Here is a 22,622-nt window from a genome sequence, read left to right on the forward strand (position 1 = left end):
AGCTAAGCATAAAAGGATCTGAGAAGAAGATGAATCCAAATTTCTTTTTATTTTTCTTCAGTAGCCAAATAAATTAAGAGCTTGATTCATGGAGAGTCAAGGTAGTTAATTACTTGTCAATGCTCTGAACTTCTCATCACCTCGATGGGGAGGAGCATAGGAGCTGCAAGTTAGCTGCAAGCAAGATGATGACTTCATGCCTCGGAGTATATAGGATAAAAAAGCGAATGTTGAAGGAAATTTCTGATGAAAGAGAAACAAAGAGAAATTTCTCTGTACTAGTAAAGAAGGCAGTACCTCTCCCTGCATATCTATAGAGAATACTATTTGGTATGTACACAGGGAAGGAAAGGCAGTATCTTCATCACTGGTGTTTTAATGCTCCCTCAGTGAGATCTCACTGAAATTATCATTTTCAAGGAGGTGTAAAGAATTTTTGCAAGTTGAGACATGTCACAGAGATTGTTGGTCAAATGCAAATACTGATTACAAAGTATGGAGGGTTTGGATTGCCTCTAAACATTTCTATTTTTTTTGTTGGTTGGTTTGGGTTGTTTTGTTTTTTTTTCATATGATAAAGCTATTACTTTTTTCTTCTGCCAGGAGCTTACAGTGGTAATCAAAACACTATGTTTAGTCCTTTTATCTGTAGAATAGAGGTTATCTCTTTTTAAAGAAGAGTTTGATTTGGTATTTCTGTTCTGTTTTGGTTTTTTCTTTCCCCTAAACACAGTTTTGCCTTTGGCTGATTTACGCACTAAGCTTTTTCCGGCTTTTAAGGGTTAGAGTGCTTTTTCTGTACTCTTCCTTTCTGGACCTCAGTTCATGTTATTTACAGGGCGAAAATCATATGAAGAATCATAATCTCTTCCTGCACCCTAAAAACAGGCAGATTAAAAAATACAGGCAGTAGGCCTCCATAATAATTTCTGACTAAGTATTTTACTGCTTTTTCCATCTGTTACACTAAAATCTGACTTAAACTAAGCATAAATCTAGTCAGAAGAGGTCACTGGAGTATTAATCATCTGAGTTAATCCTCTTAGACATGTGTTTGGTATGAGGCCAGCTATTCAGAAGTTGAACAGCACACATATGTTGCTTATCTGTCTGGCAGCTTGCCAAAGAAGTAAACTTCTGTGGTGGGTTTATATCTCTGTAAAGTATGCTGCTTGTTTGGTGCAAGCTGATGCAGCTTTTCTGTACATCACACATGGTGCATAGCCTGCTACTGAAGAATGAGTTCCTTTCAGGGTGCTTTCAAAGAGCTGTAGTGTTGGTGTTGCATGGTAAGAAGTGATATCATTCACAGTTGACCTTTTCATGGTGCTTCCCTATGAAGTATGATGAGCCAGATTTAATGCTACTAACTTAGAGCAGAGGAAGAGACAATATTTCAAGTAGAGTAATACTGTGGAACCCAAATATAGCTGAATGAAACCTCACCCTGCTTCCACTGCTGCCATTCTGACTTGGAGGAAACATTCATGTACCTAAATACAAATCTTTCTTGAGTCAGGTCTGGACTGGATCCAGCATTTCTGTTTCTCACTTCATAGCAGTATGCTTCATACTCGACAGAAAAACTGTTATATCATATCCTAATTATGGAACTGATTTATCCTCTGGGGCTTATAAAGCAAACAGTAGGAATTAGTGCACTCATTAAAAAATTAGCGTATTTTTAGAGGGCAGCTAGAAACAAAAGTGCAACTCCACTGAAAAGGTTAATAATGAAAAAAAAATTACTTCCCTTAAAGGAACTTCTTAAAACATTCTGAGATTATGGCCAAAAGAACATATACTTCTTAGTAATGTGTTTGGATTTTCTTGCAAGAAATTTTAAATTTTCTTCTTGCCTTTCTTCTCAAGGAAAAGAATGAAAGCTCGTGCTCCCCCTCCACCAAATCAACCTTCTGCAGCAAGTAGAATTCACAGTGAGCACAAGTCACCTGCAGAGGCAGCTGTGATTTCTGATCAGAACCTCGTGAGCATGAAAGAGAACATGATAAACAGACTGGTGAACTTGACAGTCATTTTACCCAGTGGGGTGGAGCAGAAGTGCACAGTGCAAGGAAGGTAAGACTTTGATTCCTACTTTTTGAAGCCTTTTGTTCCCTATGGGATACTTGCTGATGCTGTCTTTCTGAGTTTATGGGGCTTCTCTCTCACTATTTTCTCCCGATTTTAAGCAGCTGTTGCACCAGAGTCCTGAGAACCATATACAAATGACCTTCTTTTCTGAGGCAGGAAGGATTTAGCAGCTATTGTGTCACTGTTTTCACCATTGATCAGCACGTCTATGGATGTATCCCTTTCGTGTAGTGTCGCTGTGCTTAGGTTGTATCACATCTCATAATCCAGAGTGGGCTTGCTGCAGTGGAAGTAGGTGCTGCTGGCAAACAGTCCTGACACTATGAGTTCCTGGAGGCATGCCAGGAAGCAGACTCGGCTCAGAAGATGGATGATTCATCGCATTCAGATACCCTTCCTTCACAAATACAGTGCAGTTGTGTAGACAGCAAAGCATCTGCTTGTATTTAGGATGCCTTTGATATATAAAAGTGTATTTATTTTTTTTCCATGGGAAGAGAGAGGGATTTTCCTTGTTACTTACTGGGTAAAATCAAGAGCAAATTGTATTGGAAAGGTAATTTTTAGATAATTCTCTTCACTGTGGGAACTCTTCTTTATCTTCATTCTCTCTGTGTAAATTGTTTTGAAAGAAGGAGACATTACTTAAGGAAATAATATGGACAAGTTTCAAAAATATAAACAATACTATGATGAAACCATAGCAAACAATGTTGTGGTCAGGAGTAGTCAAGAAACTGTAGAAAATGTTAACACCACATTGAAAAGTTACCTGTTGATAAATCAGATTCTGTGTTTATTTTACATTTGATGTTTTCAGTAGTTAGTCTGCATTCCAGCAGAACTACTTTCTGGTCCAAAATATTAACCTGTGTTGACTGTTACCCTCATAGTGCATTTTGATGGCCGAGTAGGATGTGTAAACTGGTGTTTGGTGTCTGGAACTTCTTTCTTCCCCCTATTTTTCTTGTAGAAACTAACATTCACTTATCCACTCTCGGGAGACAGGTGCAACTTGCGGGTGTCCACCCCAAAGCCAGAGTGATGTTAAAGGTTTGAAAGGAAAGCAGTGCTTACCAGAGCTCTCAGATAAGAGAGTATAGTGATAGAGTTTTATAAGGAGGTCTGGACTTAATGAGAGAAAGAGAACAGGCCTGGTAAGCAGAACAAGTACATGAAACTCATTGGCCATTGGATCCCAAAGAAAGGTGGTATTTCATTGGCAAATGCAAGCCACCTGGGAGCTTACAAGAGGTTAATATTCATGCTGCATTTTGTATTGAGATGTAGATAATTTCCATATGGATAGAAACTTTTCCCTCAAAAGCAAGCAGTACAAGAGCACTTTAAGAGTGGTCTTCTAATGTCACTTTTTGAAGAGCTTTTTTTTTTTTTTTTAAATAAAAGCTACAGGAGTAAAGAACAAGTAGAAAAAACAGTAAGTATTCTGTGTCTCACACAGATGCTCTGAGTGTTTTGTTTATTAGTCTTTAGTCTGCGGACAAAACCAAACCTGAAAGAAATGGCAAATACGAAGCTTCATGCATTTCTGTGAGGTTATCTATATCATCTGCATTAAGCATTCTAAGCAACCAAAGTATTCTCTGTTGTCTGTGAAGGTGCACATTTCTCTCCAGGGTCCTCATGACAGGTTTAGGCCTCTGATTTAGGTGGCAATTAAATTCTTGCTTGTGTTAATGTGCTAATCTGCACATCACTAGTGCCTAACCTAAGCAGTGGCTGTTCTCCCTCAGTGCTATCCTGAAGACTTGGAGTGGAGAAGTTAGTGACACTGATAGCCAGCTGTGGGAAGTAGAAGATGATAAAAACTGAGGAAGGGAAATTAATTATCCTAACAAGCTTTGAAATAAGAAAAGGATATTCTGTAATAAGTACTGTATTGCAGTGGTATCAGTCTGTGAATCATGTGTGCTGCTGTTCCTTCTAATCACTGGGAGATGCAATTTTCTGTATGTTAGCCTTGGTGATGTTTTTAGGCATGTGGAAAAATAATAGTGTCAAGATTATCTGAAACTTTTAGTGAGGGAATTGTCCTAAGTCCCCAGGTTTGGGTGAAAGCCCAGGTTTTTTTCAACTTTGCATTGTTTTGGTATTGTGAGCTAAACAGCTCTGAAATACAATGATACTCAGGGGTAAACATTAAATGACGAAGTTACTGGATTTTAAAACATGTGGTGGTTTTTTTGTTGTTGTTTTTTTTTATTTTATTTTAATTTGAGGCAAGTGCAAGAGCCAGTTCAGGTAATGAATTATTTCCCCTGTTCACTCTTTTTATCTGTGATGATATCATGGAAGGACATTTCAGAAAAATCTGCTGTTGTTTATACTGCTATAAATCTTTAGTATTTTTGTTGCCATCATTAAAACTGTATTCTGCAAAATTGCTTTTTGGCTACCCTGGGGAAATAGCTTTTCTGTTTCAAAAAAATTTGCAAATCATTGCCCTGGGCATATTTATAATGAAAAATGATTCTGTAATTTCAGGAAAGCATTTCACAGCACAATTAAGTCTACTAGATTATATTTGAAAATATAAATATGTAGTTAATTAGTATCACTTAAGATTATTACAAATGAACTAAAACTAAAAATTGCATCTTTTAATTTCATTGTATGTATGCAAAGCAACATGTAATTTAACTTTGTTCTCTATGTAAAAATTTGCTGTAAATATCAGCAAGAGGGCAGAAAATTCCCATTAAGTTTTCTTGAAAAAACACTTTAAGAAAAGAACCGTGCTATTTGAAGATATTTTATTGTAATATGAAACCTTGAAATTGTTTGATTTTTGAAAGTTAACTCAAGCTGACAGTATCTTTCTAATGGTTTGTTGCCATCTTGTTGCCATTCTCAATGTGTTTGAGAATTTGGAAATAATGTAGTGCAGATTTTAGTACAAAGCTGAGTCCTTAGGGAGTTTGTGCAACAGTAGAATAGTATTAACAAATAGTTTTCTTTTTGAAAGAATTGATCCCTAGGAACTCTACTGTAAAACATGTAGAAGTATTAATAAAAAATTGTTAGCCTACTTCCCCTTGAAAAGGAGGGAAACACTATTCTGTGTTTGTACTTGTATATGAGCATTAACTGATGGGCTGAAGGATAGGTAAAGCATTGGCCACTTACACATTTTATGCATGTAGATCTGTAGCACATCCACACAAACTGTAAACAGGTCTGAGAGAGGTGATGAGTAGACATTTAGGTGGAAAACAAATGGACAAGCTCTCAAGTTACCAGTTTTCTGTTTGTGATTCTCAGTGGTAGTAGTTTCAGTGGGTAACCTGTAAATAAAGGGATTGTGCATCTGTCTCTGTTCACACTGGGTGGCACTGAGGTGGACATCCTGCTTAACACAGATACAGACATTAAATGTCAGCAGGTTGGAACTCAGTAGTTTTTGAAATACATTTCAGAAAAATTGGGATGTTCGAAGCTAAGTGTGGTTTGGTTTGGAGTTGTTAACATGTGGATGGCCAATACGCAGAAAAGGAAACTGGACAGTTGTTGCTCTTGCTGTTGTTTTACATGTTACACAAATTCTCTCATACATATGATGCACGGAGAGCAGAACACTAGAAGAAATAATAAACTAGACGAAGCTGGAGTCCAATTCCGCAAATACTGGAGGACAGAGTTCAGTACAGAGTACACATTATATGGTGCATAAAGCTAATGTCATCACAGAAAGAATATTCTCACATATTCTCAGTAATAGACTCTTTATTGTGGTTTTATAGCTCAACATACACAACAGTGTCTCAGGAGAGATTGAAGGTATGAAATCAACCCAGGCTGGTAAAACATTAAAGGTGTTGTTAGAAGATGAACAGGGCACGTGGCAAAAAGACTAAAAAATGAGTTTAACAAAATACTGAATACGAGTCAGGTCAAAACTACAGTAGTTCAGTGTAGGCTAAGGGAAAAAAAAAAGTTGTACTAGAATTTATGTTGGGAGGGGCCACTGGAACACACAATCTCTAGGCAAGTTTGAATACCTTCAGGGAAGAGGTTTCTGGAGTTCTCTGCACCTCTCTTCCAGGGCTGGAACCATCTTTATGGAGACAGTATGTTTACTAGTACCTAAATGGAGTTTTCTATTCAGCACTTGTCTCTTGCTACTTGTCCTCTTGCTGTATTCTTGCTTCTTTGCAAGAAGAGTCTGTCTCTGCAACCTTACAGTTCATAGTTTCAGACAGTAGCAAGGTCTCTTTTCACTTTGCTTGTCCTAAGGCTCAAAAGCACAGTCCTCTGTCTCTTCGTGTGTGTCATCTTGATGTTCCTTCTGTGGACTTGCTCAGTTAAGGAAAATAAGAGCCAAATATACAGAAGCAAACTAAGAAGAGAAACAAAAACATTTGAGTGTCGTATTTATCACACTTACTGAACTCCTTTGGATACAGCTTGCTACTTAGTGTGTATATTTTTGTTTGTGTAGAAAAAGTTGTAATCTTTTTATGAAGTACCTGTTGTACTTTGGAGCAGGAGAAAATAATGGCTAATGCTATTTTCTGGTTTAAAGGCAAATAGTGAAAGAATTAGAGACTTTGGGTAATCCACCTCTTTTACACTATTATATTTCTTTTCCATCAATTGCTACTGTAGATTCTTCATGCGTATTTGACATTGATCTAAATAAAGAAGAGTCTTTCTTCCAGTTTGAGATTATTTTTTTTTTATTATTATTTTTTTTTTTTTAAAATCATGGAATCACAGAATAGTTTGGGCTGGAAAGGACTTTAAAGACCATCTAGTTCAAATCCCCATGCTCCAGGGACTTGCTCAAAGGCCCATCCTGGCCTCTCATGCTTCAAAGGATGGTGCATCCACAGCTTCTCTGGACCTGCTCCTGTGCTTCACCATCCTCACAGTGAAGAATTTCTTCCTAATATCTAATCTAAGCTTACTCTCAGTTTGAAGCTATTACTCCTGGTTCTATCATCACATGCTCTTGTGAAAAGTCCATCTCCAGCTTTCTTGTAGGCCCATTTAGGTACTGGAAGACATTTGTAGCATAAAAGTAGAAGGTAAAAAGAAAGCTATTTTGATTGATAGAATACAACTTTACCCTGCACACTTCTTTTTAGATGTACAAGGCTACATTTTATAATGGATTTCTCTGTGTGATCCAAGGAAGTTAAGCCAAACCACACCCAAAACATCTCAGTTGTTTCATACTTCCTAAAAACCATAGGCCTCTGCTGCATTTTACTGGAGAAAGCAGGAAACAAGCACTCTGCTTAAACTTGATCAGAACTTCAGCATCAGTGTTCAGCTGACAAAGTAGTTATTCTTTACTGTCCAGAATTGGCATTAAATATCAAACAGTTTAGTAATGGAATATCAAAACAGAGCCAGAGTACTCTGCTAAGAACAGTCATGTGGACCTTCATGTCTGAGTCTTAAATTGTGTTCATTCTCCAGTTTTTCTTCTGTGCTCTAGTATTTGCTTGTCAGTCATGAGTCTATAGTCTTTGGAGTCTATTCTGCAGTGTCTGGTCACTTGCCAAAAATTTCAGCAACATCTTACTAAAATGAAAAAGCAAGGTGTTTCTTAGCTGAGTAGTTAGAAAGGCAGGACATATTTAACTTTATTTCAGCTTTAGATTTAAGACCTGCCTGAATTTCAAAACACAGTAGAGACAGACCAGTAGTAGCTCATGTAGAGACAGACCATATACCCAAGCAGGTTAAAAGAAAGCAGAGATCTTTGGAACAAGACGGTAGAAAAGGAAGAATTGATTCATTGAATCTTCCAAGAGCCATACTCAACCCAAGGTTAGAAAGAAAAGTTGGTCTAGATTAGTAGATTAACATTCTCTTGCTGTATTTTTTGATTCTTTTTTGTGGAAACAAAACTAAGCCCCATTTAAAATCACGTTGAACTGTATTGTGGTTTAGAAGGAAATTTTTTTCAAGTTGGTGCCATTGAAATCTGATATAAGAATAACTTCATTGCAAGGATTTCCCAGCTCTTTTACTTCACTTGTAGCACATGAATTTTGAACTTTGTGGAATTCCTCTCCTTTCCTGCTTTCCTCCTTTCCTCTCTCATTTCTTTTTTTTTCTTTACACTTCAGAAGTTTTGTGAAAACTTCTCCCCAAATTTACATTTTTTAAAGAGTATACAATTTGCTTTGAAGGTTTTTCAAAAGCTTCAGCTGTATTTTCAAATGGTACAGATGAAGGCTAGGGATGCTTTCCATGGAACAATTGTGTATTCTGAGCAGCATGGTACAGGTTAGAATGTTTCTGACTTCCTTAAGTATTATGCTTAATGCATGCCTGTTCATAATCAGCAATAAGGTGAAATGTCAGTTTTGGCTGGATTTTTGAATTGTGCATTGTCCAAACAAATCTGTTCAAGTTCATGATTGTCTGTAACTTATTTTCTCTGATGTCTGGTGTAGATTCTGATCTTGTTATAGCTGTGGTACTGTTGCTGCTGAATATATTTTATAATTTCAGTGGTATATGTATGGAATCATAAACTCTTATTTTGATGAACTATCTTCTTTTTACAAGTATTTTTTCAAGAGACAAGATAACTGTCTAAATTTGAATGAATTATCACAGTATTATGCACTACATAAATATATTACAGTTCTAATTTAAATATAAATGTCAAACACATAGAACACCATGTATTGTGATTCTGCCAGGTTATTTACTTTTCTCTGAAGCAATAGTAAGAAGGCTGATGGGAAAAAAAATACACATGCAAATTTTAGTTTAAAAGAAATAAGTCTGTAAACAGACAAGTTGAGATGTGTATCAGGAGAACTGATAAGCACTTTAAAAAAAAGTGTTCACTGCTGCACATTTTAATGAATATTCATGTAAGTACTGGTGTACGTATTGGTGTCTTGTAGTTTGGACTTAGTAGCTGTAAATGTCTGTTGGTTTGTGGTGTGTAGCAGGTGAATTGAACATGGTTGTGAAGCACAGATGTTTTCAACTTGGGGACAGTGTCAGAATGAGTCATCATGAAATTACTTGATACAGTTTTGATTTGGGTGCTACACATTTGTATTTGGACTCTCTATTTTAGCAGTTGCCACACTACATTCTTTGTTCTGAAGCCTCCTATACATATTAAAGGCATCTGTTTTTCTTATTTGATCTTCTGAATTCTTTCCTTTTCAGTGAGATCATTATTTAAAATTTTCCACACTTCCCAATTTTCCAGCTCACACTGTGTAACTCAGTTAAACTTGAAAAAGGTTACTGTAAAGAAGGTCCTTCCTCTTCTCTTGCATGGGAAGAGTTCTCACCTACCAGGTAATAAGGAATTTCTCTAGTTTTCCATTTTTGTAGTCTTTGCCATAAGCCCTCCAGAGTTATTCACCAACTTCTTGAGCAGTTGTTGGCCAACAACATACATTCTACACAGAAAGAAGATTGGTGGCCCTCCACAAGAAAATTTCCCAAATGCGAACAGCTTGCAGTTTAAAGGGTAATTCTTGAGCTATATATAGATGTAATGATGCTGGCTAAGAGCCTATGGAAGATTTTATTTTCTTTGAATTTGCTTGCATTTTTAATCTGCATAATTTTTTTCCAGTTAAAACATTAAAAGAAGTCCCAGTTCTTTTTGCAAATTTGCTGTCTGTGCATTTATTTTCACTTCTGCTAGAAGACAAGTATCCCACTGTATATGACAGGTTCCAGCTACAGCTGATATATTTTTTTTTAGCTTACATTTGTTTATTGGGGTCAGACACTAGTTTATGAAACCAAAAATTTTTAGAAAAATGACCAGTTTAAATAAATTCTATTTTCTCTGATCTTGTACAGAATTTTTGGGGAGAAGTCTGGGAAAATAAAAGAAACCTTCATTATCATGGTAGAGAATTTCTGGAGTGTGAGGAGGCACAGTTCATATTTGCTGTATTAGGCAGTATCCAGCTCCAGTGAATATTGAGTTCTTGAATGGAGTACCTCTGTGTGGAGGTACAAAATGAAAAGGGACAGCTGCTGACTCTTTTAAAATCTCATGTTATAGGAATCATATTGAAGTAATAGCTGCTGACAATGGGGACACTCAAAACCAGATGGTTTTGTAGAGGGTTAATATCTTCACCATAATAAATTTGGACAGGTCCTCTTGTACTGGAAAATGCTGCTGGTGTCAAATAGATGTGGAGAACTCAAAGTAGCAAACTGGAAAAATAAGCCCTATCTACTATTTGTTCCAGATTTAAGTGCTCCATTTTGGGTCATGTGATTGTTCAAATCTAGGTGGAGCTTACCAGACTGTGAGTTCATAATTCATTCATATCTTGTCTTCACATTAAAGAACAGAATTTGAACTGTAGCATTTAATGTATGGATTTAGTACATTATGACCCTTATGTTAGCACAGTTGGTCAGAGCACAGTGCTAAAAGCACCAGGGCTGTGGATTCAGTCCCCACATGGACTTTTCACATAGGAGTTGGACTTGTTAGATCCTTTGAGTCACTTCCAACTCAGAATATTCTGTGGTCTAGAAATAAATAAAGATGCACTTTGTATACTCTTGGTTTATGTTTGTTAGTGCTATGATTGGCACTGCTGTCTGCCTGATACTGAATAGTTAGTTGTGAGCCCAGAAACAGACACTGAAGTGTGAATATATTTAATTCCTATTGTTTTATCTGATCTGTTTAACATTTCAAAGCACTAAAATTGTTCCCTCCCAGAGATGGTTAACAAGTGGTACATCCACAGCTTGTATTGTCTTTTATCCCCCATCTTAAAACTGAAGTAAAGTTTCTAGCAACAATTTTTTTTCACATCCTAACAGTGAATTCTTCTTCCTTGTAGCAAAGCTGTGATGGATGTATTGGTTGACTTATGCAGCCAGTATCGCTTAAACCCATCCCAACATAGTCTTGAACTGAAGTCTTCGGGATCTCAACAAGTTCTGAGTTACAAGCCAAACACTTTGATAGGAGCACTGGATGTACAGACAGTACTTCTGAAAGAGAAGATTCATGAAGAGAAGGCAAAGCGACCTCTGCCAAGGGTCCCTGAGGTCAGTACTCTGTAGGGCTAAAATGATGCCATGAAACATCATTCTATTCCTATTCAGTTCTTCCAATCTTTGCATCTTTAGGCCAGATGGGAAAGACTTGGGATAGACAATAACCTGCTTTACTAGCTTAACTGTTTTTCATGTAGATTGGCAGAGGCTAGTTTAGACATGTAGAAAAAATGGTGAGTTGCATTTGCTTGAATAAGTGGAAATCTGAAGATTGGGGTGGTTGGAAATTGTAGTAATGGCTGAAATTAGTGTTGTAGGAGTTGGGGTGTTGTGTGGAGATAGTGTTTTGGTGATATTTTGTGTACCATCTTCATTGAAGATATAGGAGAAGGCTGATCATTAATAAATGTGTTTCACAATACAGTGAAGATTAATAAGTAGTCATTTTCCAAAGGTTTGCTGAAATTTTTTACTACTCTAATAACTATATGTGATTATACTCTTCCACCTTTCAGAGTGGGACTTGTAAATGTTTACATTACATCTGCTTCTGATTCCTTTTCTTTCTTTGCATGTTCTTGTGAATGTCTCCTTAGTGGAAAGGGAGGTCTGAGATTTTATTCTTTCAAATATTTTTTTGGCAACATGGGGCAAGTTTGCCTAGGAACAGTCAGGACAGTATGGAAATCCTCAGTACTTTTCTCATTGTAAGAGGACCGATCCATCACAGCAGGGAGGCTGACAGTTTGTGTTTGTTTCTGCAGAAATCTGTGAGGCTGGTAGTGAACTACCTGAAGACACAGAAGACTGTGGTTCGGGTTAGTCCAGAGGTGCCACTCCACAGCATCATCCCAGCTATTTGTGAGAAGTGTGAAGTCAGTCAAGAGCACATTGTTCTTCTGCGGGATGGCATAACTGGGGAAGAGCTGGAGCTTACCAAGTCTTTGGAGGAGCTAGGGATAAAGGAGCTGTACGCCTGGGACAGAAAAAAAGGTGAGCCAAGACTGAAAGCAGCCCCTGCAGGATTATATGACGTGACAACCATATTATGGGCAATTAAAAGCATTCATGCTGCCATTCTTTTGGGGTCCAGCTGAAAGAGCAGAGTGAGATCTCAGTCTGGAGAGCAGCGTGGGTTTGTTTAGTGAGCTGTGCCCAGAGCAGCAGCCAGGTCAGCAACGTGCCCAGCCATCCTTGGTTGCACTTGGGCCTTGTGCCAGGCTGGGCTGGACTCTGGCAGGGTGCAGGATGGCCTAGGGCAGGGCAAAGGGAGGAGCTTTGCTATGTTCCAGAGCTGCTGTCGGTAGAGGTGTGCGTAATACAAGAAGCCTCGTCCAGGCAGAGTTTGTCACCTACCTGTGCTGTGGGTTGGAGAGAAGGAAAGAAGAGACATGCCATAGTCATGGCAGCTGTGAAAGCTGAGAGGCAGAGGCAACAGACCAGGGCTTATGAGAAACAGACTGGACAGGATCAGAGACGGTTCCTCCAAAGAGCAAAGTTATTGACAGTTTAGTGAAGAGGAGCTAAGAGGTATTTATATTTAGAATTTTGTTCTCATGTTTACCTATCCTCACTTTCTGTCCTCATAGACAAAATTGTAGTAGCACCTTCTTGAAGTTGAGTTTTATCAGCCAGATTATGTATTCAAATAACATAATTCTGTGATGTGCTTTAAAATATATCTGCTTTAAAAATGCACATTGACAAGCACTACTTCCTTTGAGGTCAGAAAGTGATATTCATTAAAATTGTATCCTGCAGTTTTTCTCAATCGCTATCACTTCTAGCACAGTAAATGTCCTTATTTATTGTTTAGATAACGTCATTCTTGTAGGTGCTGAGCTGTAGGCTTATTTTTTATTTATAAAATTATTTATTTATGTTGACATTCTGTCTCTTCTTTCTAACTCTTTGATAAGTGACAGTTCTACCTTTGTGTGAGTCAAATTTCAGTGAGTTTAGACTTCTAAGTAAACTAAATATCTCCTTTTCTTTTGAATTACTGGGATGTTCCAAAGGAGGCTGACAACATGTCATAACTCAAATGCATATTTGTTTTTTTCAAGACATGTTCACTGTAATTTAACCATTTTGGAGCAACATATTGAACATAGAGTGTATTCAACAGGTTTCATTCACCATACTTCAGGGACAACTTAGAGAGTAATTATCATAAGCTTTCAGTAAAATCTTTCCTGTCAAATGAAAGTAGTGGTGTGTATGCTGGTGCAGTGTTGGTCTTTGAATTCAGTTGTAGCCTATACAGTCAAAACCAAGACTTTACTACAGGGCTGGGATTACAGCAGAAAATTATCACAGAATCACAGAATATATTGTGTCGAAAGGATCCACAAAAATCTACACATCATAGTGGGCTGCTCTCTGTATCAGTATATCAGGTTTTTTTGGTTTTTTTTTTAAATTCTATTATTTTTTAATCTTTCAGTATTCCTTTGTTTTCATTATGATAAAAGCCCCCTGATCCTGAGTATATTTCCATCTTTTATGCTTTCCTCTACTCTGCACCATGGTGCCTGACAAAACCTGTAAATGCACATAAAATTTGCAAGAATTTTTCCTTGGTTTCAGCAAATTGCTTCTTCAATGTTCTCATTTGTAATCTCCTAAGAGTAATAAACCCATTGGTTTCAGTAGCAGTTGGTCTGTGACTTGTGCATTGAGTGGGTATTTAGCCTGTTTACTTAACAGAAAACAGAGTTTTTAAACACATTCTCACTAACAAGCAATGTATCACAGGTGCTGAAAGCCATAGGCTGTGCATGTAAGGGCAGATTCTAGAAAAACTCCTCATTCTTCCCTTGCCTGAAGCAGAAAACACTAGGAACCAAAGGATTTTTAAAAGAGAAGCTCTGCTGCCACCTGCTTACTTAATTCTATTTAGCAGTTGAAGCAGCTTGATGACTGAATTAGGAATTAATACAAATGCAGCTAAACTGCTTCAGTAGCAGCTCTGCATGTCTGTTGTCAATCAACATTTTTCTTTAATGCTTAGGAAAAAAGCTGCTAGGACTTATTAATGAATATTGTGCTTTACAGGGCTGTATTAGAACTTTAATGTGTTTTCTCTTATCCTTTCATTGCCTGACTTTTCCAGTTCCTCCATCAAAAACTCAGTCTGAACCTTCTCTGAACTATAGAGGTACTGTACAATGCTGCTGAGGGGAAGCTTCACTCTGTGTTTAACTCTTCCACTTCACTCTATGTTTAATGTGGGTTTGGTAGATAGATCTTTATGGATGTTGAGTAAAATACCAAAGGGAAACAAGCTATTTTTGATCTGTTTTGTCTTTCCAAAGTGTTACTTACATGTCTTGTGCTTCTGCTAAGAACAAACACATTCTGTGCGTACTATCTTCTCAGTAAGAGCCATCAATTTGTTACTCCAGCAAGTAACAAATTCTGCTGTTTAACTGTTCTGTGGTGTGGTGTCTCTCTATGAATTCCAAGCCTGTTCAGTTTACCCAAATCAAGATTAGGTAAATTTTAGAATTACTAACATTTCCAAGGTCTCTTGGGTTCAGAATTTATTTAGTAGCAAAGACGGAAAATCTTGATGTCTGTGAGATCTTCCACCAATTTCAATTTACATGCAGCAAAATACCTTCATATCAAATGTATGCATACACATTGGGTAACTGAATAGATACTGACTTCTGAATTTTTACAGTAGTTGGGGTTGGATTAGATTGTATTGGTGCTTTTGCTTCCAGTAAAATAGAAAATGTGTGTATTTAGTATGTCCTTTTCCCTATTGAGTCTGTTTTAATACATTGCTTAAATTAATTATCCTCAAGAAAGGTATGGTTATTTTCTAATGAGCTTTACTTCTTTGCATTACTAGTAGCATAACCAAAATAAAACTGGATAACTTATTTAAATTTTTATGAAGAAAGTCCACCTCCAGTAGGTGACAGACATCATGCAAATCTTAGCTCATGGCCTCTTGGCTTCACTAATGGCAGCACTATTCCCCCTAATCCTCTGTCATTAGTTGCTGTGTCTTCCCTTTATATGGAGATCAATATTAGATTAAATATCTACTGTTTCTATTTAAGAAAAAAGTTATACAGATTAATAAATACTCATTATTTTGATCTTTATTTGCATTATTTAAATCCTAATTTATTCAGATTACACAATATTCAATGACAGTGTTGATGATCAGCTGCTACATTAGCCTTTTCACAGCATTGTTTATAGTTGAAGATTATGCAAAGCAATCATAATTTGTATCTAGTTGCAGCCCAGCCCTAAGCAAGAAACTAGCATAGGAAGTGTTTAGGATGTAAAAAAAGTATTAATTCATTATTCTGTTTGTTTGCAATGCAGTTGCAGCCTTTCTTAAGGGTAGTTACTCCCTGTTGTCCTTTGTGTTCACTGTATGTGTTTAACACCTTCTGACACATGTTTATATGCAAAAGTGATCTGTGTGAAAATCACTTTGTACGTTATGCAAATAATTTACAACTGTACTGGGATGAGGTTTTTATGGTGAAGTAAACCTTTATTTTGTGTCAACAGGTAAGTAATTTTGAATTTGAGTTTTAATTGTTAAGCAAATATTTACAAGAGAAAGTATTTTTTTCTCTTTAAACTTCTTGAGTGCTACTGGAATAATCTGATGTGCTTGGAATCAGAGGAAAAGATTTATGGCATTATGCAGAGTCCATTTTAAAAAGTGAAGAAGTAAGAGTGTTTCATTGTCTGTGTATTAAATGGGTAATGTTGCTTCCTGTAATGCATGAGTGTGTAATTGTGCTCATGCAGCTTGTGGATGAGAGACTGAAGGGCGAAATTGAAGGGGATAATAAATGGTATGAAAACTCATATGATTTCTGAAACAGGTTCAAGAAAGACACATATGAGCTCTTACAGCCTGAAATACGTATTAACTCCCTTCTTTTCCCACCTGAAGTAAAAGCACTAAGATAAGAAAGATGACCACAACCACCTAGTTTAAGTTCTAGAGCCCTGTTTCCAAGAGGAAGGTCTTTTTCCTCTTTATACAGCTTTATCCAAATTACACATTGAGAATCTCTCATTTAAGTTCACAGTACTAAGTCAGACCTACGAATTGCTAAAGATACTCACCAGTATATCTTTTCTTAAGTGTTTGGGGTTTTTTAGTATTATTTAGTAGTTTTAGTATTATTATATTCTATGAGATGTAAGTGATACATCTGGTAAGCATTTCTGAAGTCAAAAGCAATTTGCTTGTGTTTTGCCTTTTAATAACAGTTGCTGGATTGTAATTGAAAACATAGTGCACTTTGTTAAATTATTCCATTTGTCTTCATTAGATTTTGGAATATACTCAGAACACATGAAACTTTGAGGACAAAGTAAGTGCAGGATCTGGCTGCTACTTAGATAATCCAGTCCATAATATCTTCAGTTTGTAAGAATCCAGCATTAATCCAGGGTTTTTTAAAGTACTCATTTCGTGAATATTTTAAAAATGTAACAATTATTCCATTGAAATTGTTTCAGAACCAAATCGAAAGGCTTCAGTAAGCAGTGATGCAATAGAGAAAGAAAAGACAAAACTTTTGGGATTGTTTAATGCTGATAGAAGAAGCAGTAAGGTAAGTGTACAGCAGTGTACTGCTCATTAAAGAGAATTTATTTCTTTCCAGATCTGTTATATTTTTTGGGTGGTAGCATTTGTTTGACCTGCTTTCCTTTTCCTTCCAGAGAGTAATCTGTTAACAGGGGCATAAACTATGTGTGATCAGTGCAGCCTGACGGAGACATCACCTGCTTATTGAAGGAGTCAAGCATGTTGACCATTTACATTTTTATTTTTTTTCAATACTAAGAGTTCAGTATGTGTTAAAAAAAAGCAGTAGTTTCAAGCAACTTATTCAAACTGCTTATTAGTGGTACTTGAATTATAAAATGCACTTATAAAAGGATTGATGTAATACAGAACAATTTAATTATCAAGTAGATGTGTCTTATGACCTCTTCTGTGCATGGTTGATAATATCTTTTAAAGCATTTATACCACTCAGAAGCTCTGTGCAGTCATACCATTGCTATCTCCAAGTCTGTAAAGGTGATGAATCAGATATAGAAGAAATAACTTCCAATACTGAAATGAAGGATCAGTGTCTGCTGGGGTACATGTTAGCCATTTTTAACCTTGTTTGTATTCTTGAACTGAAAAATATAGGGAAGAAATTTTGTATACAATAATTCTGTTTAGATGCATTTATGAAGAATATTTCGTTTATCACAGGAATAAAATACAGAATAACTTTATGACTTAACATAGAGAAAATAATGGGCTTCTAAGTTCATACTTTTTGCATTCTTTACTAAAAATATTAGTGTTAAATGATTTTGGATGTAAAGTGCTTAATACTCTAGGATGTCAGAGGAAAAAGGGAATTTTCTTTTTTCTAATTTAAATCCTCCCAGGTTGTGTATCTGATTAATTAGCAGAAAGAAACATTTGCTTATTAATGGACTGGTGTTTTACTTGTTCAGTCTTCTCAGTTACAGTCTCAAAACTGTGAAGGCTTTTCAAAATCTCTCACAGTTGTCTGCCTTTTTGTTCATGATCAGATTTGTGGTGCTTTTGCTAAGGAGTAGATTCCCTTATGGACATTGTGAATTACTGTGTTGGTAAACCTTATTTCTGTCATAGATACTAAACTATTCTTTATATCTTATTAGGGACATATGAGAACTATTTTATGAGATAAGAAGCCAGTCACTTTCAAAGTGTTTTTCCACTGTAAGAAAATACTTCCTATTTAGAAGGGAAAAAATAATTACTGGAGTGATAATATTGTATCTGCTCAGAAGAACCAAGTAAACAAGGGAGCTCACCCTGAGCCTCTAGAGCACGCTGTGGGGCTGTTATTCTTCTGGAAGAACGAAATACATAACAGCATGCATTTTCTGCATCAAACTTTATCCTCTCATTCCATTTTACTGAACTTGGGTGTGAAAACTGCGTTCTTGCAGTTCTAACTCCTGAAGCAGATCAGTTTCAACTTTTAAAGTATTAATGCTTACAACCTTAGCAAATGCTGCTGTGAAGCATCCTAGTTCAGTGGTTACTGCAGTGAATTTCTCACAGCTATGTTGGAAATGTGTTCAAAGATTGCAAGTTCCTCTCTTTTTTTCTGTTTTCTATCTTTTGTTTGTTAATCAAAGTAAAGGAAGTGATACTCTGAGTTTTTTAAAATAGAAATTAAAAAAAATGCTAAGGATATTGAGGGTGAATTAAATTCAAAATAGTATTTGACCTGGGAAAAAGTAGGAACTGTACAAGCAAGTATGAGAAACAGCTTTTAAGTCTGAGGAAAAGGTCTAAGTCTTTCTTGCTGTCCTGACAAGTTAATTGATTTTTCTTGGTTGTTTCTTTATTGGACACTTACTTTCAAATGGCAGTAACTCTGTAGAAAAAGAAACTAAATCAGTCATTTTGTTTAGTTCGGCAAGGAAGTCACTATTGCCTTCATAAACCCCTGGGAACTTAAAACGCAATAGATGGTAGAATTACTGAAGACTGAAGAATAGAACAGCACACAGGATGCAAGCAGGTGTTAACTAGGCATAATATAGCTGACTTGCTATTGTGAAAGCTTTTCAACCAAAACAGCAATGAAAGTACTGAACAGACTTAGCAGGATGAGGGCAAATTAATAAAGTTCTTTCAATAAAGGATTTGGTAGGTTTATGAATGGATTAGATGATGGGATGCCTTGTGATTTCAGGGAACTGGAATCAAAACCCCAGGGTGCCTAAACCCTGCTCTTTATGGCTTTTTTTACATTTTTACTTCCCCACAAGGCTTAAGTTGGTTCTGTGTATTTTTTTGTTTGTTTGTTTTCATTATGATTTGCAGCAGTGAGGTGTGTGTGCATGTGGTCATGCATAGTCTCCATTTTAGAACTATTTGATAGGAAGAATTGTTCAAAGTCCTGCACAGTAGTGCAACTGCAGACTTGCAGGCATTTGCAAGGGAAAGACAATTTCTTTTGCAAGAGAAGAAGAGTTAGCCTGTATTACAAACTCTCCTGGATCAGGTGTCACTGCACACTACAGGCCTATGCTCAGATTTCCATGCCCGTGCACATGCTTGCTTTCTCAGCTAGCTCACTGAGAGCGGTAATTGTGGTATGAAAATACACCAGATCTAACTTTTTTAGAAAAAACTTTCTGTCATATTGAAAACATTGTGACATATAATGAAAGCAAAGTCCTATTCTCATGGCTGGTACAAATTTGTTAAAAGTATTTCTTCAGTTAACTTTGTACTGGCAAGCTTAATGCCAGATCAGGTATCATCTTGTTCTCTCCATTCTAGTTTTATGCTGGATCAGTTACCCTCTGTTCTCCTGCAGCTGGCATAAAAAACATAAAGGTGGCATGAACTCCTTTTCTTTTTGATGTTAAATGTAGTTATTTTTCTGAGGCGAAATCCAGATCAAATTGGCACTGCAAAACAATCCAGTAGAGCAGAGGTGCTATGCAGGCAATCATGGGATCTGGGCTTAAGTAAGGTATGTGTTAGCACTCAGTTCCTTCATGGAGAAATGGCAAGGAAGGAGCTGAGCTCCCTGCTTGTTCGGTTGTGTCTGTGGGTATAGCAGAGACTAGCAGGCTGGTTCCTAATACTACAGGAATTAGTTGCTCCTTATTTTTATCCTTGCCTAAGAATTTTGTCATTGTATTTTTAAATCTTTTTTCCGATGGCTTTCTTAGCTCCTCTTCTACGTTAGAGGATTTTGCAGAGTTTCTCAGCGATCAGGTCCAGCACTACTGAGACAGTTGCCTTTGTTCCATGATGGGGTTTGGTATTTTGCTCTGGCATGTTTTTGCAGTTTTGTTCCCTTTGCTGCTGCTGTGTAGGACACTTTTTTTGTTGCAGACAGAAGAATACTTGAGGATGAACAGAGATTGTTGTGAGGAGGATGCAATTAGTTCTGCATCTACAAGTGAAGGAAGCTTGGATGTAAGTACTAACACAGCTTGTAGGTGCTATTGCATTCTTATTAGACCCTGCAGTTTGAATTAACCAGAAACCACTGCTATTCCTGATGCTTAGCCAAGTAGAAGTAGAAATAGCTTATGCTTTAGCAGGTTTTGTTACGTGAGTGCATAGTTTGCATATCTTCATGAGATTAAAATGTAATATGTTGTCTTCAAATTAAATTTGTTAGCTTCACTAAGAATAAAGTTTTTTTCAATGTTAAATTCTAAGCAGTTCTGAGAAAGAAGAACATAGGTGTTGTGACAGTGACAGTGACAGTCCTGCAAGAGAATGTTTGCCTTACCAGTGCTATTTAAAGGGGGGTTTTCTTATAAAACCAAGCCTTTCCTTTTCATCCCTGTATCTGACTTCTGCAGCATGGCAGCATTCTATTTGTTTCATGAGGAGACTGTGGGTGAAGAGCAATCACTGGAAAAAACAGATAGGATTTTTTTAAGTACCTCAGTAGGGTTTGGGGTGCTAAAATCTGTGAACCACATTTAGAAACATTTTTAAGTGACTGATAGCCTACCAATTTATGAGAATCTAAATAGGAAGGTATCAGATTGGGAAGTGTGAATCCTAAATATTTTCTAAGACGGTTCTGGTGGTATGTAATTATAATAAATGGCATATCTTTTTATTACTTTTTAAAATTAATTGACTTTTTAATCATATTTTCAAAATCTAGAGAAGACTGATGATGTGATAGAAGTTTGAAATACAAGTTTTAGCTCTGAATTCCCCCTTTCATAAACAGATTTTTGGAAAAGGAGTGTGGATCTGCAAAACTGACTAGCCACAGAGAAGAGTGACAGGAAATTGTGTAAAAAATTGAATAAGAGAACAAATCCCAGATGAAAAGAGTAGTATAAAAGGAGTCCAAAAGGAGAAATAGATAGAAAATTGATTGGCTGTAAGGTGTAAAAAACAAAACTCTGCAGATCTGTGAAGACTTCATAATAAAAGATTACTGAAATGGGAAAGCTGCTTGTGATGCTAAAAATTTGGGCAACAGTATAAGTATGAATAGATTAATAGACCTCTCTTACTAAATGAAAGTTCTAGAAGAGGGTGATAATGTGTAATTGAAACTAAGTAAAAGCATAGAAAAAGCATCACAAGCTCTGCCAAAATAAAATAATTTTTTTGTTTGTATTCATTGACATTATAAATTTATCTCAATATCTTGATACTGAAGTACTAAAAAAACAATGAGGAGGAAGAGTAGAAATTGCAAGCAACAATATGATGGTAAAGGTTTTGGTGCTTTCCCTGGAAGAGAAACATCACCTTATTTTTCTAAGGAATTTTATAGGGAAAATTGTAAATTATTACTTTTTTTTCCCCTCTGGCATTGATGAAAAAAGTTTTCAAGACCATTTTGAACATGTAAATGCCTTCTAATGTTACCAGTTTCTAGGGAGGAAAGAGCTCTTGAAGAGGTAAAAATGTTTTCTTTTTATTCAGTTAAATGAGCATGTCAGGGACTCAAACCTTTTCTCACTTTCTTAAGAGGAATTAATCTTGAAGAGCAATGTGGCACTTGTTCAGGGTTTATGTCTTTCTCTTCTGGTTGGACACCCATATTTATATGAGCACCGATCCTGCTAAGACATGAGCACATAAAGAAATGTGTTTACCATGTTGCATTGAATTTGGTAGTAGTCTGTTCAAGCTTGTTGAAGGTGTATTAAATAAGTCTAACAGATTCACTCAGCAGCACAGAAAGTCCATTTTTCGAGAGGCTAGATAGGCTTCGAGAAAAAGTTCAACAATGTGATGCTTTAGGTGAAAAATTCAAAAATGTTGCAGACTTGGCACAGATACTTGGTGTAGAAAACTTGTATTAAGATAAAATTGAAATGGAAATACCAGCAGAAACAGTTCATAATTTTAAAAGTTCAGCTTAGCAGTTCCTTATGGACTAGATTTGAGACCCTCAATCATTCTGAGTAATTTATTATTCTGCTTGTTCAAAAGACACCTCATTTACTTCAATGGAACCAAGTATCCCTATTACAACTAAGTGGTATCTTACATGGCCATATATGTGAAATATGTATTTAGAGATCATTATATAGAAGTTTCATTGCTGGATAGGACTGTTGGCAAAATGTCAGCCAGCAGAGGTTTCCTCTTTTGCAGTTACCTCAGGTCTGCTATCTGATTTGGGTCATCTGAAAGTATTTTGGTTTTGCTGTGTGGGAAAAAAAAGCAGGTTCAGTTTTATTTCTAGAAGAAAAATATCTTGCCATTGCTTTTGGTACAGTACCAGGAGTTAACACTGACTGGATCAAGAAAATTTTTCTTGCCTATAAAGAAATAGTTAACTCATGAAGTACTACCAAGGTAAATTCATGAACTTTCATATGCTTAGTTTAAATCCTTTTCTTACTCTGATGTGATGGATGTGTACTGAATTATAGGAAAGATAATGTAATGATTCTCTTCTGGGTATTGATTTGGAGTTGGTTTGTTTCTTTGTTTAAAATGGGCAATATGAAGTAATGGAATAAAAGTGTAATAA

At 36.5% G+C, this 22,622-nt stretch overlaps 1 protein-coding gene across 30 annotated transcripts in view; it reads left to right on the plus strand.

Moving 5' to 3' along the window:
* The window catches only part of COBL (cordon-bleu WH2 repeat protein), a 153,790-nt gene that overhangs the window by 37,596 nt on the left and 93,572 nt on the right, over nt 1-22,622 (plus strand). For 9 of the 30 annotated variants that reach the window (XM_086897457.1, XM_086897492.1, XM_086897567.1 and 6 more), the window contains 4 exons: nt 1,873-2,079; nt 10,923-11,133; nt 11,847-12,075; nt 16,594-16,688. In XM_086897457.1, the coding sequence (XP_086753583.1) occupies nt 1,873-2,079; nt 10,923-11,133; nt 11,847-12,075; nt 16,594-16,688 (742 nt within the window). Of the gene's footprint in view, nt 1-1,872; nt 2,080-10,922; nt 11,134-11,846; nt 12,076-14,197; nt 14,243-16,593; nt 16,689-19,990; nt 20,075-22,622 lie in introns of all 30 variants that reach the window. The other 21 variants (XM_086897374.1, XM_086897386.1, XM_086897363.1 and 18 more) reach the window with 3 other exon arrangements.

Source organism: Cyanistes caeruleus, chromosome 1 (genome assembly GCF_971803275.1).
Source record: "Cyanistes caeruleus chromosome 1, bCyaCae1.hap1.1, whole genome shotgun sequence".
Taxonomy (NCBI): domain Eukaryota; kingdom Metazoa; phylum Chordata; class Aves; order Passeriformes; family Paridae; genus Cyanistes; species Cyanistes caeruleus.